Source organism: Marmota flaviventris, chromosome 2 (assembly GCF_047511675.1).
Source record: "Marmota flaviventris isolate mMarFla1 chromosome 2, mMarFla1.hap1, whole genome shotgun sequence".
In the NCBI taxonomy this organism is placed as follows: Eukaryota; Metazoa; Chordata; class Mammalia; order Rodentia; family Sciuridae; genus Marmota; species Marmota flaviventris.
In genome coordinates, this window is record NC_092499.1 from 45,213,179 (window position 1) to 45,230,136 (window position 16,958).

The window sequence follows — 16,958 nt, forward strand, 5'->3', positions numbered from 1 at the left end:
GTTGAAATGTTGAGTTAATGATGCTCACTTTAAATACCAAAGGCTGAATGCATTTATGTATTCAAATACTTAGCTAGTCAAACATAACTCCCACCAGGGTTTAGAAGAAGAGTTATTTCTTAAACTATGCCAGCCTCACAAATAATATATTGCCATCCAATCTTAGAAAATGATACTAAATTTTTACTATTTTGTTTCTTTGATGAGAAGCCCTAGAATCTTTTTTAACCTTGAAGTAGCATGGTAGAATGGTGGGCAATATGCTAGGAAATACTTGGCAATCATCCATAGTAGTTATGCCCAAACTTACAAACACTAAAGAAAATATTGCACATCTATTGCTCCATAGTCTTGATTATAACATTAAAACATTGAAAATTCTTTATTTTTCTAACAAAAACTGACTTTGAGTTAGAATATGTTTTTCTCCTCATGATTAAGCTTTTAAATTTTCTAAAATGAGGATATTATACCTCCAATGGAATGTCTAACTCTTGGGCTGCAGATGTAACTCAGTGGCTAAGGACTTTCCTAGCATGAATGAAGCCTTGGGTTCAATTCCCATTACCACAACAAACAAACAAACAAAACCTTTCTCTTTTACTGTAAACCTATTTAAGATCAGGTATATGGTAATTTTAAGGAAATATATCAAAAAGAATACAAGTTTGGCAGTGTGTTTGCTTTTATACCCACTTTATGAATACTCTCTATGAGAGTATATTTGAATTTACCACTTTTGTAAAGAATGTAACATATTTGTAGAATACCTAAAAGGTATGCTTTCAGACCTTTGAAAGTCAGAGATCACATGATAATGTTTGAGTTGATGTAATAAACCCAAACACAATTACAAAGTATGTTTTATGAGGAAAGTCATTCTAAAAGAGTAATTTATACCCTCACATCCCCTAAGATTCCCAGCTACTTGCCACAATGTCAGTTGCCTCTCTTCCTTCTAAAAAGAGGGACCTAGGGCATTTGTCACTAGAAATTCAAGAGCAGAATCTGGTTCTGAATTCAGCTGATAGAATAGGTGTATTCTTTGATGTGATATCAAGCTGCTAACTAGTTGTATAGTACCCTTGATAAATTCATTCATCTGAGTGGAAACAATGGTGCATGCCTATAATCCCAGTGGCTCAGGAGGCTGAGGCAGGAGGATTGTGAGTTCAAAGCCAGCCTCAGCAACTTACCGAGGCCCTATACAACTTAGTGAGACCCTGTCTCTAAATAAAATATTAAGGTTCAGTGGATAAGTGCCCCTAGGTTCAATCCCCTGTACCAAAACAAACAAACAAAAACAAAAAAAAGTTCACTCATCTATGATCTTTTCTATTTACTTGTATAGTAAGTAGCTAGCACTTTTCTAGAAGGCATTGTATTTTATAAAATCACTTGAAAAACATATTACCTTTGCAGAAATAGGAAAGTTATCTGCTTCCTTACTTGAGCAGTTTTTTGAAATAATGTGCATATAAAATTGTGGCCATTTCAGAAGCTTTCACAAAAATCAACAAAGAAATTTAGTAATTTACCACAAAGTTAAATACTTGATCTTCAAAAAAATCTCAGGCCTTTTCCAAATTTTCAAATTAACACATAGCCAAGATTATCAGGAGCAAATTATTTTTTTAAAGAGTTTTTATCTTCTTATATCAGAACTTTGTAAGCATTTGTTATTTGGAATATTGCTGTTGATTCTATACTGATAAACCAAAATATGGTACCAAAGTATTTACTGTATCTAGCACATTAAATATCAAACCTGAGTATTTTTAGCTAGGATGAAAACAGACTAGACTAGAAAAAATGGTGAGTATCTGTATTAGGTTCATTAACTGCTTGCTGGATCAAGTGTAGGCTGTCTGAGAACTCTTGGTGCATTCATCTGAAAGAAATGTCTTTTGTTCTCAGGTCCTCAATAAGGAGAAAAATAGAAAGGAGCAGCTCAATATATATGAAGGCATGGTAAAGAGCCTGTGGAAAAAATTTCCATGGTTCAGAGTATTTTATTATCCTGCATATACTTTTCATTTATTTGAAATTTATTCATTAATAATTATCTTATTCATAAGTCTCCTTTAACTTTCGTGTAGAATGAAAGGCAACTAATTAATTTGAGTATCCACTACTTATAATTATTTTAAGTAATTATATGTGCCATTACCATATACTGAACATAAAATCTCACCTACAGAATGAGTGAAAGTCTATGCATGTTGCTCTGATTGCTTTGGCACTAGATTGGAGAATGAGATAATATTGTCTCCATCACTCACTGCTCTTTTAAGTCATCCTTGCCCTACTGAAAGTTTTTGATTTCATCATCTACATTAATTCATCATAATCACCAGGTGCTATGCTGGACACTGCAGGTGCAAAGATAATAAATTTGTCCCTTGCCTTTGACTTACTTAGTCACGATCAAAGTTTTCTTCTCTACTATAAACATACAAAAAGAAAATGAGCTTCTTTATGTTCTCGTGCTGATTGATAATTTTAGTGATACATCTTATACTCATATTCCTGGGAAAGCAAGAAAAAAAAAACAACTTGCTTTAAGATTGGAGTTGAGCCTAAGCATGGTGGTGTATGCCTGTAATCCTAGCATCTTGGATGGCTGAGGCAGGAGGATCTTAAGTTTGAGACCAGCTTCAGTAATTTAGGGAGGCCCTGAGCAACTTAGCAAGATACTGTCTCAAAACAAATAAGAGTAATAATAAAATGGGCTGGGAATATAGCTAAGTGGTAAAGCATCCCTGGGTTTAATCCCTACAACAATAATATAAAATTCAGAGTTCAGGCTCTTAAACACATGATTACTTCTCTAATTAATTATCATTCTCTGTAGAGAATAATCTCTCTAAGGAACAATTTCTTGAGATAATGCTCAATTTTTCAGATTTCCTGTTCCTCTTCATTCTTTTCTCCAAGATGATATCTGAGCAAATAGGTGTTCATATGACTTTGTGGTTCTGGGGTACTTTCAGATCCCCTAGTTTAACACTGTGCTTGGGCACAGGCTAATGGATTTGTTGAAATGGGTCTTATGCGGGCATATAAGGTAGAGGGCTGTGGCTGGTCCAGTTTTTGTTATCTCTTGCTCAGTTAGGCCCCAGTGGAATCTTTTCCTGACCAAGCTACATCTCAGCCCTCACTGGCCCTCCCAGCTCTCTTGAGGTCTAGCTACAAAGACTACCTGATTGTCCTTGGTTTTTGTGCTTTTGCTGCCATGGCAATGCCTCTGACAGTTTTACCAGGTGAACTTTTAGGAATCTTGGAGTCTTTCCTTGGGGGAATCAGAGAATGGTGGTATTATGCCAGATTCGTGGGACCCCAATAGATCTCCAGGGGCCGAATCCAATGCAATCACACAAGAATCTTTATTGCAAACTCAAGCCTGGACTCACAACCGTTCCTGACACAGCGGTCCTTTGTTCAGTGAGATTTTATAGGTTTTTGGGGGATACTCTATGCGTCACAACATCACACAGCAAATCATTCCATACCATGGGAAAGTCAAACAACAACTCTTAACATTGATTAGCACATTCACTGGTTAGAACAAGTTGGGTAGGGTGATTGGTTAGTACAAGAGAGGGATTCGTTTGAACTGATTGGTTTAGGCCACCAGGGGTGTACATGCTAAACTACATGGTTTCCCAACATGTTATCAACCACCATAAACTACTTGGGGTCATCTGGCATTCCAGGTATTTTCCCTGTCTCATGATGATTGGAGGTTGCTATGGGTCTTCACCTAGCCTAACTGAGTCTGGGACAACTGGTGCCACAGACCTCTCCTGTTATTTATAGACAAACAACTCAGCAGGGTGGCTATGTGCCCAGGAGTGCTCTGTGGGTTTTTCCAAGGACCAGGGTCATGCCCCCTTCCTTGGACAGGCTTTGCTCTGAGGTAGAGGCTGGTTTCTCAAAAATGGAGTCACATTAGTTTCTCAGTTGCAAAGGTAGTCCTAACCAAAATGCTTTCCCATGCTCTAACTATAACATCTCTACTCCACTTTATTGTAAGGACATCCTATAGAGTAATCTCACCCTAGAGTTCCAAGTAGGAAGTGCAGCTGACATTTTTGTGCTTTTGGCTTTCCCCTCTAAATCTTCAGCAAAGAGGAGAGGATACACATTAGAGTACCTGTTCCTCCTGCCTTCATTGCCTTCTTATTCTCCAAGTCCACTGAATTAAAAAGAGTGAGCTTTTCCCTTTACTTTTAATATTCCTCCCGATCATACTTTTCTAATTTTGTGGGTGCCGTTTCACTTTTCCCGTGTCTTTATGGTTCAAATATGGGAAGGTGAGAAGCAAGAGAAATGGTGACCATAATTCAGGAGGCATTTCTAAATGGTTAAACCTGTTGTGTCAGCAAATGCTTATTAGTCACTCCTTATTAGTCACAGCACTAATAAAGAAAGACTGGTGGTTTATTTGCCACATTATAGTGATTGGTTTTGTTGTTGCTGCTGCTGCTGCTGCTGCTGCTGTTGTAGTATTTTGAAACAGAGAACTAGTTCAGATTTCACTTGGATACTAGAAGTCCTTGCTACTCAAAGTGTGGTTGGTCTCTGGGCCAACAACATTGCCAACACTTGTTAGAAACACAAAATCACAAGCTTTCCCCACCCCCAACTACAGAATCAGTACCTTTATTTCAGTAAGATTCTCAGTTGTTCCATGTACATATTTAAGTCCGAAAAACATTGCTCTAGGCTACCATAGCCTTAATAAAGGTTATGACAACATTATCTATACCTAGCATTGGCATTTAATAAACACTTATGGATCAATTCAATATGTTAGCCACCCTTTCCTTGGGTGCTTATGTTCCTGGCCAAGGATCTTTATTTGATGGTAAATAATTAAAACAAAATAGACAGTTCCAGATCCAGTTTCCCTATCACCAGGCACATCTTAATTTTTTTACAGATCTATTAAGGTAAACTATAAGTTATTAGAAGTGGAGAGTCATTTTTTATAAAGTAGTCTAACATATATAGAGAAAGGAACAAGATAGTTATTCAATATTCAACTGATAAATCGAAATTCCTACCTGAGGCTCCTGCTGCATTAGTACCGATAGCATTTTGCTCAGTTACTGTTTGATAAAACTGTAGTACTTCTTTTAGGAGGAGGATTTGGGGTGGGGATAGAAAAAGTCATAGTTTTTCATCCTGAATTTTCATTTTCTGATCACAGTGTTTTAGAAGAATCTGGGCTTTACTTATTCACCAGGCTTTCAATAGAGAATCACATTAATCCTGTTAAGCTCCTTATTCTAATGATTTATTTTGTTGAAAACCATAGTGATCCTCCTTTGAATTTTAATGATTACTGGCTATTCAAAGATTCATTGTTTTGACTTCCTGTCCTTACCTTTGTTTCCTACATGTCTGTGGGGAACACCTGTCTAATACTGGATCTGCCACTGGTTCTCACTGGCTTACCAGAGTCACTCAAGCCTATCTCTGAGTGTTAAGTTGAAATGCTGGCTACTCATCCATGACAATAAGTATAGGATATATATTTGCAGAGATAGGCAGATAGACAGCAGAAGGACAGATAAGTGATTGAGTCATTTTCCAGTGAAATAAACATTTGGGATCTGATAATATCTTATTATCACTGTAGAAATATAAGTCAATATTCTTAATCATAAATTTATTGAGATGCATTATCTATGGAAAATCTAGTAGATGGGAAAGTGTTTCAAATTTTGAAGGTGTTGTTCTTACCCAAATTTCTGGACCATGAAACTGTCAACAAATCACTGATCCTCTGTTTCTCAGTCTGTTAAATGGCAATATTCTTTTTCAAAGACATGGTCATGGTCATTTTGTTCATGTGCTACAAACCTTCAGAAAGATGGAAATAACCATGACATGTCTCAGGTATGAGCATTGGAATTACATGTTTCATTTTAGAATCTAGAGATGTCAGTGGTACAGCCTTGAGTTCCTATTTTGTCCACTGTGTAACCACACAGATTTTTTCCCTTCTCTTTTTTATAGGTATCACCTAGGAACATCATGATTTTTCAAGAATATATTATTCTAATATGAGATTTTAACAACTACACTGTATTTATGCATAATACATTTTGTGCCTTATCTTCAGGCTTCTGGACTTTGATTCAGAATATCAGGAGCTCTGGGATTGGCTGATTGACATGGAGTCCCTCGTGATGGACAGCCACGACCTGATGATGTCAGAGGAGCAGCAGCAGCATCTTTACAAGGTTAGAGCTACCCTTCCTGCCTTTACCTTGCTGTGGAAGATCTGATTAGCCTGACAAGTCTCTCTCTCACAGGATATCTTTGCGTTCATTGTATGTATCATGGTGTCTATTAGAATTCCCTTCCCTGTCCCCAAACTCATTTCCATCCCTTGTGTGCTGACAGGCTGCACCGACATCATAATTGCAAGAAAGTTCCCTTTATCACATTCTATTTGGTGTAATTCTATGGAAGGACAAAGATTTATCTTCAAGATGAATAGCAATAAATGAAACTGCATTAATAAATAGACTAAAACAAAACGAAGGATAAATGGACTGGTAACATTTAACAAAATGTATTTTGATTGGAGCACTCAGGTGGATTCTTTCCACCTCTCAGATCTTTCCTGAGAAAAAAGAAATTTGCCTTCAGTTTGGTTTGTTATTGACATAGTATGGAGCTCATCCAATTTAATGTTCATTAGTGATACATAGAGAAGACATGGTCATATTAATTCAATACATTTTCATGTGATTTAAGAAAACTGGTTTAGAACCCACATATTGATTGCAGGCAATCCATCTGATAACTATCTATATTGTTTCTGTGTCTGCTAATTCACCCTTAGCCTAATATGTTTTACCAGTTCAATTTAAATAGTCTTAGAAGTTCGTACAAAACAACCATAGTGATTTTGACTGAAAAAATGGTTGCAAGATTCACAGTGCCTGAAAAAGCTGTCAGAGAAAGAAGAGGGACTTTCCACTGAAATATCAGACTGCAGTAAATCTTCCTCATTTAGGCAATTTTTATTGGAGTAATTCTGACAGTTGTCATCCTTGAATTGCTTTGAGCATATGGCATATTTCAAAGAGCAGATTGTGAATCATAAAAAATAAAATTAATAACTAACCACAGAATCAGCAACAGTATAATGACAAGAAACAACTACCCTCTAGCTTTTCAAATTTTCTTATAGAATAAGAAGTACATTCAAGGTCAAATAAAAGTTGTCTTCTTTCTTCTCCAGTTTTAGTATTCTAAGTTACCTTTCTTTAATAATATATTTTAATGTGTGCCTCCTCTAAATAGAGATATTTATACTTTTCAAGAGTCTGGTTGACTTTAATTAGTGTCCCTTGGGAATCACCTTAGTTAAGAGAAGATATAAGCTCCCCAAGGACTCAGCACATGGGGACACTTAACCCTCTAAAGAATTCTGTCCAACATTGATTAAGTTTGTTGACTGTTAGCTGTGTCCTGTATGGATAACTGTCCACATTAATAACAAAGCTATCCAATGCATCTTCTGGCATAACATATTGTTAGAGTAAAGCTAGGTAATTTCACATTTCATGTCAGGATCAGGAATTACATATAAAATGCTTATAAATATATATTAATTTAGTGATAGAAAAATATTTTATTCCTAAGCCATTGTCTCAGAAATTATTGCACTCATGATGCCAAATAACATTTCTTTTCTTCTTGATGCATTTTGTATTTTGCATATATGCCACTATTTTTTCAGAAACAGTACTATTCTTTGTCAAAATCACATTCATATAATTTACATCACAATTAATAGGAAATCATTGAACAAAAAGTGCAGTCTTCTTTTTCTTGTGGTTTCCTTGTAAGTGCTTTGCCTGAGAATTCCTATTCTGCCACATTGAAGGCCATTATTCCACCCACTCAGTACTTCTGGGGTATAGTATTTTTCCAGAGAGTTTCTATACTATGTTTTTTTCATTTGTGACTCATGTCCTGTCACCATCGTTCTGCTTTGAGGTGCTCAACATAGACCAGCACTAACTTTTCTTTGAGTTATAAGCAAAATCAAAGATTGAGTTAGAAACCAAGGGCAGATACTACAAGTCTGTACTATCTTTCTCTATGAGAGCCCAGAAAATATTCCAGAGTTTTGGAAACCTCCAAAGCAATCCTGAGGATATAGACTCAGGACTCATATAGAACGTAGGGTGCCTACTGAATTAGAAAAACTGATTGAAGAGAATTAATTTCAGTTCTTCCCAAAGAATCCCCAGGGATTCCCAGGTTAGGTCAACATTTTCAATATCCCATTCCTCTGTTTAAATCTGCTTTTCCAGGAATCAGCTAAACTGATGACTTGGGGGAGGGGAATTTGTAGCCTATTGATCAAAGAGACCCCTGAAGGAGTAAAGCTTCTCAATTGGTCCCCAGGCCTTCCTAGGTTTTAAATACCATTTGAGACTGCCTTAACTATCTTTAATCATCATATTTGTTGGCCTCCAAATATATACATGTTTGATCAACATTTCTTATTAAGAGCATAATTGAGGAGCTGGGTTTGTGGCTAAGGGATAGAGCGCTTGCCTAACACATCTGAGGCACTGGGTTCTACAGCATCAAATAGATAGATAGATAGATAGATAGATAGATAGATAGATAGATAGATAGATAAAATAAAGTTATTATGTCCATTACAACTATTTTTTTTTCAAAAAAGAAGTTATTTTAAAAGAAAGAGCATCATTGATTTTTTAAGGTTTTTTTTCAGTTGTAAGTGGACATAATGCCTTTATTTTTATTTATTTATTTTTATGTGGTGCTGAGGTTCGAACTTAGTGCCTCACCCACACTAGGCGAGCACTCTACCACTGAGCCCCAACCCTAGCCCCAAAATCATTGATGTTTAAGGCAACTTTTTATCAGTTTGTAGTACCATCCCTTGTACTACAGAATATTTTCTAGTCATGTTTCCCAGTCATTGTCACAACTCAACAGGACCCAAACCCTTTTCACAGCATTTCCAGTTCATCCTAACCTATTTATATCATCTTCACTTCATAAAATACTTTTTAACACCAACACAAATGCCTTGCACTTGTATTCTATACATATGAACTCTATATAGTTGATACTGAGCTAATAGTTGTTGAATTAAAAAAAATTAAGGGATTAGAGATATAGCTAAATGGCAGAGCACTTGTCTGGCATGAGTTAAGGCCCTGTGTTCAATCCCCAGCATGAAAAGGAAAAAAATAATTTACAATTAGAAATGAAGCTGCTGATACCTGATATAAGTGAAAGAATGATGGTGAAACTTTTAAGGGAGATCTTCAGCTAAGCAAACGATGGAAAAATCTTCAGGAAACTATGAGCTAGGACTGAATCATCAATCCTGCTCTTACTGCATTGGAACCTTTGTGCTCTTCCTGGGTTACTGTATTTCATCATCCAACTCCTTTTCTGGCACTGATCCTTATGTCTAGACCCATGTCTATGTATGTGTACAGTCCCAAGTTGATCCCCCAAGGTATACATTTAGAAATGTCATGTTAAAAAAAATCTAATAAGATTTTCTACTGGTCACAGAAAGTAAAGCTTATTTGCTATTTTTGGCATTGTGTATTATTTTCTTGACTATCTATTTTTATATTCTTGTCTCTGCTAGAAAATCAAATGACCTTAACTCCTAGATATGGAACTACAGATAAATACCCCAGACTATCCATTCAGCAGACCTCCTAAGTGAAGCACTTGTTGCCTGCCCAAAGCCTGCAAAATACATAGAAACTCATAGAGAAAAATAATATTTAGAAATCTTAATACTACATTGAGCTGTATAGAGCATATTCTCTTTAAGCCATTTCTTGTTATTTTCCGATATTTAGATGTTTAAGACCTTTTTCCTAATTAATTTTAAACTACAGGATTTTGAGAGCAACTTAATTCTTACTAAAAATTAATCATTCTTTTAAATATATTTTCTTCCTAATTTGGAGACGTTGAACTATACTACCAACATCTTCCCTACCCCCTCTCTGTCGTACTCTATATCTGAATAGTAACTTTCTGTACCAATTTTCTAATAAACTTTGGCAGTATCGTCATCCTAGAAAATATAAACATCGTCCTTTCTCATTTCTTCCTTCCTCAGTCTGTGGATCACATCCAAGGATAATTTGCTCCCACTCTCTCACTTTCTTTCTCGTCATTCTTTCTACCTTCCTAAGTAGGACAATTTAATTTGTCAAAAGTAACCACTGTGATTTTGAAAGTTCAGCTCCTATTTGGACTAGAGTTACAAAGCCGGAATTCATAATCACAGGGAGCTGTCACTCTGCTAGTCTGTGTGTGCATTAACTATTAATGGAGAAATATTTAAAACCCACTTGCAAAGGAAAAGCTCAATTTTTTCATTTCTACAGATCAAAGGTGGCATTATTCTTGGATTCAGGGAAGCTCAATCACCTCCTCCTCCATCCTATAAATTTTATAGACTGAGTGACCTGGAAGTATCAATGATTGGAGAATTGTATCTCAGGCTGCTTCTGGCTGCTGTCAGTGATATATGTGGTCCCTGGCAATCACAGCTGGCTTTGTAGTGTTTTAAGGAAGTGCCTTCTCAGGGGCTCCTTATCTATGCACAGAGTAGTACTGCCAGTTCTCTGCTACCTACAGAGCACAGATTGCAGAGCTCCTAGTGATCCTGGGTTGGTAGGGGATTCCAGAGTCCAAAAGTTAATTTCAGGGGCCAAATTAAGAAGTTGATTCCTGGTAATTATTGTTCTCATCAAACAAGAATTGTTTTCAGATGGTATGAAGCTCATTACAACAACACATTTATATATTTGTTTATTGAATGAATTCCTTACCTGTTCCTTATCAATAAAATATTAGAGTATATGATTTCCAAGGAGTTAAAGCTTAAAAATAGTATGAAATAAGTATCCACTTCAACTAAGACCTTTATGATTGCAGGAAACTTATACTGAAAATTGTACATTTAATTTTAAGGTTAGTTACTTATATGGTTCTGCATTTTATGGGAAAAATGAAAGTTTTCTGTGTGTTCCTCCATAGTAGTATACAAACATGTCCTATGTGTAAAAGGAAAGGGACCATTCACTTTGCATAATACAATGGTTATTAAACATATTAAATATATTTTTACCTTGCTATGAATTTGAGATTAGGAATCCACATGAAAACAATAAAAATATTTCAAGAATATAGCTAGTGGTGCATGCCCATAGTCTCAGCTGAGACAGGAGGATCGCTTGAGCCCAAGTGTTCAGGAACAGCCTGGGTAACATAGTAAGACCCCTTCTAAAACAAACAAACAAACAAATCAGAACTAGGGAAAATATAGAGATTAAAGGCTATTTCTGCGAGAAGAGTTGATATGTCTACATATAGACTGTAAGGCCTTATATGGCCCATAAAGATGATCTTAAAGTTTGAGTTTCCTCATAATGAAAACAAAGGGGGAAATGTGCTCAGTTACACAGTTTACTTTTTCTGTGAGAAAAAAAGCATAATAACTTCCTTTGAAAAAATTAACTTTATTTTGAAATTTAGATATGAAAATATTTTTAGGCTTTTTATATAGCTTAGAATAATATAACAGGCAAATTTTGAACAGAATAGTTCTTATAGGTAAATGTGTAACCATAATACTTCTAGCACATGAACTAAATATTTTTCTCTGTGTCCATTGCCAGGTAATATTCAGAGACTTTTGAGTACAACTCACACCAAAAGTTGGCTCCTTTCAATGATAGTTTGACCAGGTGGGATTATTAAAGACAGGATGTCAACATTGTATGTTGGAAAAGAAGAGAATATTTGAAAAGTGAGAGGGAACTATAAGCATTGGGGGGGGGGCAGTTAAAATCAGTTAATTCAGAGTTAATCAAACAGAAAAGAGCACAGAAATGAATTAAAATAGCAGGTGGATAGGCAAATAGGTAAAAAAAATGCTAAAAAAAATACAAATAAATTTAAAAAACTAAGCAGTGAAAGAAAAATTGGCTTAGAAAGAAATAGTTATCAGAGGAAAGGATAAATTTTAAAGGAGTAGAGGAAAATATTACTCTAGAGAATTTGGGTATGTGTTAAAGGCAAACATCATTACTTTTAAAAGAAATGTGTATGGAATACGATTAGATATTTTGAAGAATAAGAAATATAGAGTAAAAAGAAGATAAATGGGATATCATTGGCTTCTTATTTTATCACTATTGATGCCAAAATGATGTTGTCATAGCTATGAACTGATTATAGAAAACAGATTAATCATGCTATGCCTATATTTTATAAATTCACAAATTTCAACCCTCTGGAATGGATTGCTTTCATTTTGTTCTGGACTGAATTGATCTAAATAATTTCAGATGTGTCTTGATACCTTTGTGACAGAACTTTAACTTCTAAAAATGCAATGCTATCTGCTTTATATAGTCCAGGTCATAGTAGCCAGCCTTAAAAAAAAAATCCATTAACTTTAGGCTTTTTTCATATATTAGTATATAGAATAGAAATATGCATCAAAAGTTAAATTCTGTTAATTAGGTCTTATATTGGAATTTCAGCACCAAGTTTTACATCTCTACCTTGATTGTTCAAAATTAAACAAATTATTAGTTATTGAAGCAGTCCAGGTAAAAGTGTGCTAGATATATCAAGTGCAAGAACTTAATGATAATTTTTACCTCTTTCCCAGGAGATTAATTGTATAGCCTAATTGTATGTTAGATTAAAACTCCATTAAGATAAGAATATGCTTATAATCATTATAATATTTCAAATAACATTATCTAGTCATATTTTAAATGATCAGAATGGAAAAACCTAGGCTCTCTCTACTACTATCTAGAAATGAATTTGTTGTTCCATTTTTATTAAAGTTCAAAAGTCCTTAGATTAACTGTTATGCTAATTTGAGCTTTGATGAATCAATGGTATGAACACTTGAATATATTTATCTTTTCCTTTTCTTTTTAGTGTGAGAGAGGGTAAAACATCCTCCAATGTTTGTTTAGGAAAAGAAAAGGTAGATGAACGTGGTTTCTGAATGTCACATGAAATGCCTTTCATGCTGGATTTTATAATTCCTATTTGAATCGCTTTTTAAAAAAGAAGGGAGAAAAAAAAAGATGCTAAGAGAATAGGATGCCAAGAAATAGTTGGCTCTGTGTATGGAGGGGCAAGGAAGGGAAGCCCCGCCAGCAGTTTTTGTCTCTAGTGGGTGAGCTACTGTCCGGAAGGTGCGTTGGCTCTCTGAGCTGGCCTCTGCAGCATTGTGCTGCTCCCTCTCTCCCTGGCCTGGCCGGCTCTGGCCTGGAGTGGATCAAACAAGCCGTGGGGAAAGTTCCCTCATTTGCATCACTTCTAGACAGCCCTGTCGTACTCTTTGCTGACAGGAAATCACTGTCTTTGTCACCTTTTCTCAGGGCCCTCCTTTTGGCAGAGATGGGCCATGTGACCAGCTTAATCACAACAACAGGGCTGGCTCAGGACTCAATGACATGTTTTCCTCAGCACTTCAATAAATGGGGTAAGGGAGTCAGTAGGAAATGACTACATTAATTTTAGAGTGAAAAGATAATTAACACTTGAAGGACTAATGCTACAACCTATGGAATTATTATTCAAATTAAAGTTAATGTATCAAACTATGAAAACTATCTGCTTTAATGCAACTGTTTAAAAAAATAAACCTTGAATAGTAAGAGTTGGTCATGTTGGAGGGAGAGTGGGCAGAAGGTGGGGACAGAGGGTGTTTGGATGAAGTGAGAAGCTAGGAGGAAGGGAGAGAGGGAAATCATAACAGGCATTTAGCTGTGTTTGAAAAAGCAACTTAAATGGCCTAAAACTTCAACATTTGGGACTGAAGGCTAGTGCATGTAAAATGCTTACTTAGATGATATGAATAGGACACTGGCAAACAAAAGCAGCAGTGTGCTCCTAGAAAACTCTGCTTAAAGGAGTTTCCTTGGCAACAGAAATGCAGTTCCAAAAGTAGACAGAACTTTCCTCAGAAAACATACTATTAATAACAACCTTCCGGAACAACTTGGAACAATTTGACGACTTGGCAATAATAATGCCAAGTGTTCTGCAAATTAATCTAACACATAACAGTTATATTTCTCTTGCCTGTGATTCTACGGGACCCTGCCTAGAACTCCTTGCTTTTCAGTAGGACAAAAGTGAAAAATACTTCTAAATGCTGTCATGGAAAAGGGAAACCAAAAGACATGTGAGTGACCAACAGTTACCAATAATTGTATTCAACCTTTGGGAACCTACCAAGAGAGCTTAAGTCTGATGAAATGAGTTCATTCTAATAAAAGGTACTGTGTTTAATATCTCATTCCAACAAAGATGCTGCCTCCAACGAAACTTGGTCAAGGGCTCACAGCCTGAGACTGGCAGAATTGTAAAGCACATGTGAGGCCCTTTGTTATATAAATGTAATATTTTACTAAATATGTGCTGCTATTTAAAAAGTCTCATCATTTCCTGTCAGCCCAGAAAATAAACTAATCTTGGGTCTACCTGGCCAATGGGAATCATTTGAATTCTCCTGAAGGCTATCCATTTACCAGCTGAGAGAAGTAGAGTGTTCCCCTCTTCTGACCTTTCTTGAATCCTTGGATCTAAAGGTTAAAAGTAATCAATATCTCATTGTGCTGCTTGGTTTCAGGGTAATAAGTAATAACCATCATGTTAAAGTCCAAATGATTACAGGTTGCACTTAAATGAGTTGACCTGCTATGGAAATTTTATTAATTGCAATCAGGAATAATCGTTAAGAGTTCACTAATAAAATTTTGGATTAAATTACCAAAAAAAAATTATGTCTTTAACTTTTCAAAAAATTTTACTTAATAAAATTGGCATAATACAGTGCTCCTTCCTTCATTAAGATGAGAGCTTTGGCTTTAGACTCAGATATTTGTAGATTTCTTTCTGATTTGTAAAGGATGATTAGAGGAACATTTAAATTCCCAATAAGAAACAGCACTTGGTTCACTGCTGTCTTTGGATCTTGAACTACTCAATGCTGTGTATATATTTCTGGTTAATAACTTAATAGAAATGTCTCCCACCTAATTATTAGTATTTCCTATTTTTGAATTACTTATCTTTAGTGATTATGTTTATATTTAGGCTTATTTGGTTTGAAGCTGGGAAAAATATGACATGTGATTAAATTCACAGACTACAATGATACGAATTGGGTTTTATTTATTTTGTTTTAAAAAAGAGAATGGTACCAAAGTTTAAAGATGAAAACCAAGTATCCTCATTGACAAAGGGGTCTTGATATAAGAAGGATAAACACTAGGATTAATGTTCCATGTAATTACATTAGGAAGACATTGATTATTGTAACCATAACCACAAGGAAATATATTAGATATATATGCTACTGAATCCAAGTCTTTTGTCTTTATTATTCTAGTTTTACAAGTTATTAGAATTCCATGCATGTATTTTCCTGAAGTAAAAAGAAGGTAGGGCTAGGAGCTGGGATGTGGCTCAAGCGGTGGCTCATTCACCTGGCATGTGTGGGGTGCTGGGTTCGGTCCTCAGCACCACATAAAGATAGAATGGAGGATGTTGTTTCCACCGAGAGCTAAAAAAAAAAAAATAATATTAAAAAAAAAAGATTCTCTCTGTCTCTCTCTCTCAAAAAAAAAATGGAAAAAGAAAAAGAAGGAAAGAAGGTAGGGCTAGAAAAGCTACCTTGATAATGTTTTCATTATTTCAGAAGTTCTGCTACCTGTTTGGAATAGGGGGTAAACACTGAGGGGATAAGCTCAACCACAATGCTTTCACATATAAACTCATTAACCTTATCTCTTCTGTCCTTACCTCACAACCATGTCTATAGAGGGAAGTAGATTTATAGGTTTTGATGTCCAAGGGACATCATTTTTGGAGTGTTAGAAATACCTCAATCCAACTATCTCCATTTCTAAATGTCCATACTGCCTTTAATCCTGTCTTTAAGAGTCATTTGTTTGGAGTAGAGAAGAATACTCTCTACTAGATGCTGATAGTTTATGGAGGAATGTTGGAGAGCAATAATTGAATGAAATGCCAATCTTAACATCTAACTTAAATGGAAGAGCATGGGAAAGGAAGGTAGTAGACTGAGAGAAATCCAGGAAAAGAACTAAGAACAGATATCTTTTCTACCATTTGATAAAAATAGAAATGTGTTCATGTGTACGTATATGAGCGAGTGTTTGTGTACTCTGGCGTGGAAGTAAGATGGAAAGAAAAAGAAACTAACATTGGTCAAATCTTACTATCTGTATTCTCATTATCTTAGTTAATGCTCACAATGATCCTAGATTATTTCCCCTAGTTTATAGATTCTGATCCTAAAACACAGAGGTTAAGTGGATAGCCTGAAAGACACAAAATTAGTTTTTTAGTCATATTGGTCTAGGGTATGCTGAGCTTTAAAAAAAAAAAAATCTCAGAAGCTTAAAGCCACAAAGATTTATTTCTCTACATGTCCATCATAAGTTGGCTCTTGGTTCGTCTTGGCATTGTCTTCACTTCACTACTTAGACTTACACAGTAGCCACCTTCTTAAATATTCCTTCACTGTGGCAAAGAGTAAAAGGATTTCTGAGGGGTCTCATTCTGGCCATTAATCCTTCCACCTGGAGGAGACCCAAGTCACTTCCACCCAAGTTGATCAGCTTTTCATCTCTGTGAAAAAATACCTAAGAAAAATAACTCAAGGAAAGATTTATTTTGGTGAATTGTTTTAGAGCTTTCAGTCTATAGTCAGCTGACTCCATTGTGTCTGGGCTCATAATGATTTTGGATCCTATAGTGAGGCAGTGTACTGTGGTAGAAGAGCATGAGGGAGCAAAGCTACTCACCTTTATGGTGGCTGGGAAAGAGAGAGCTGGGCAGTTGGGGAG

General features: G+C 35.7%; 1 protein-coding gene across 3 annotated transcripts in view; it reads left to right on the top strand.

The window, feature by feature from the left end:
* Akap6 (A-kinase anchoring protein 6) overlaps positions 1 to 16,958 on the top strand; it is a 578,346-nt gene that overhangs the window by 376,218 nt on the left and 185,170 nt on the right. For all 3 annotated transcript variants that reach the window (XR_011706597.1, XM_027929539.2, XM_071607828.1), the window contains exon 9: positions 6,134 to 6,254. Coding sequence is in view for 2 of the 3 variants with exons in the window: in XM_027929539.2 (XP_027785340.2) it covers positions 6,134 to 6,254 (121 nt within the window). In the remaining variant the exon portion in view is untranslated. The remainder of the gene's footprint in view (positions 1 to 6,133; positions 6,255 to 16,958) is intronic.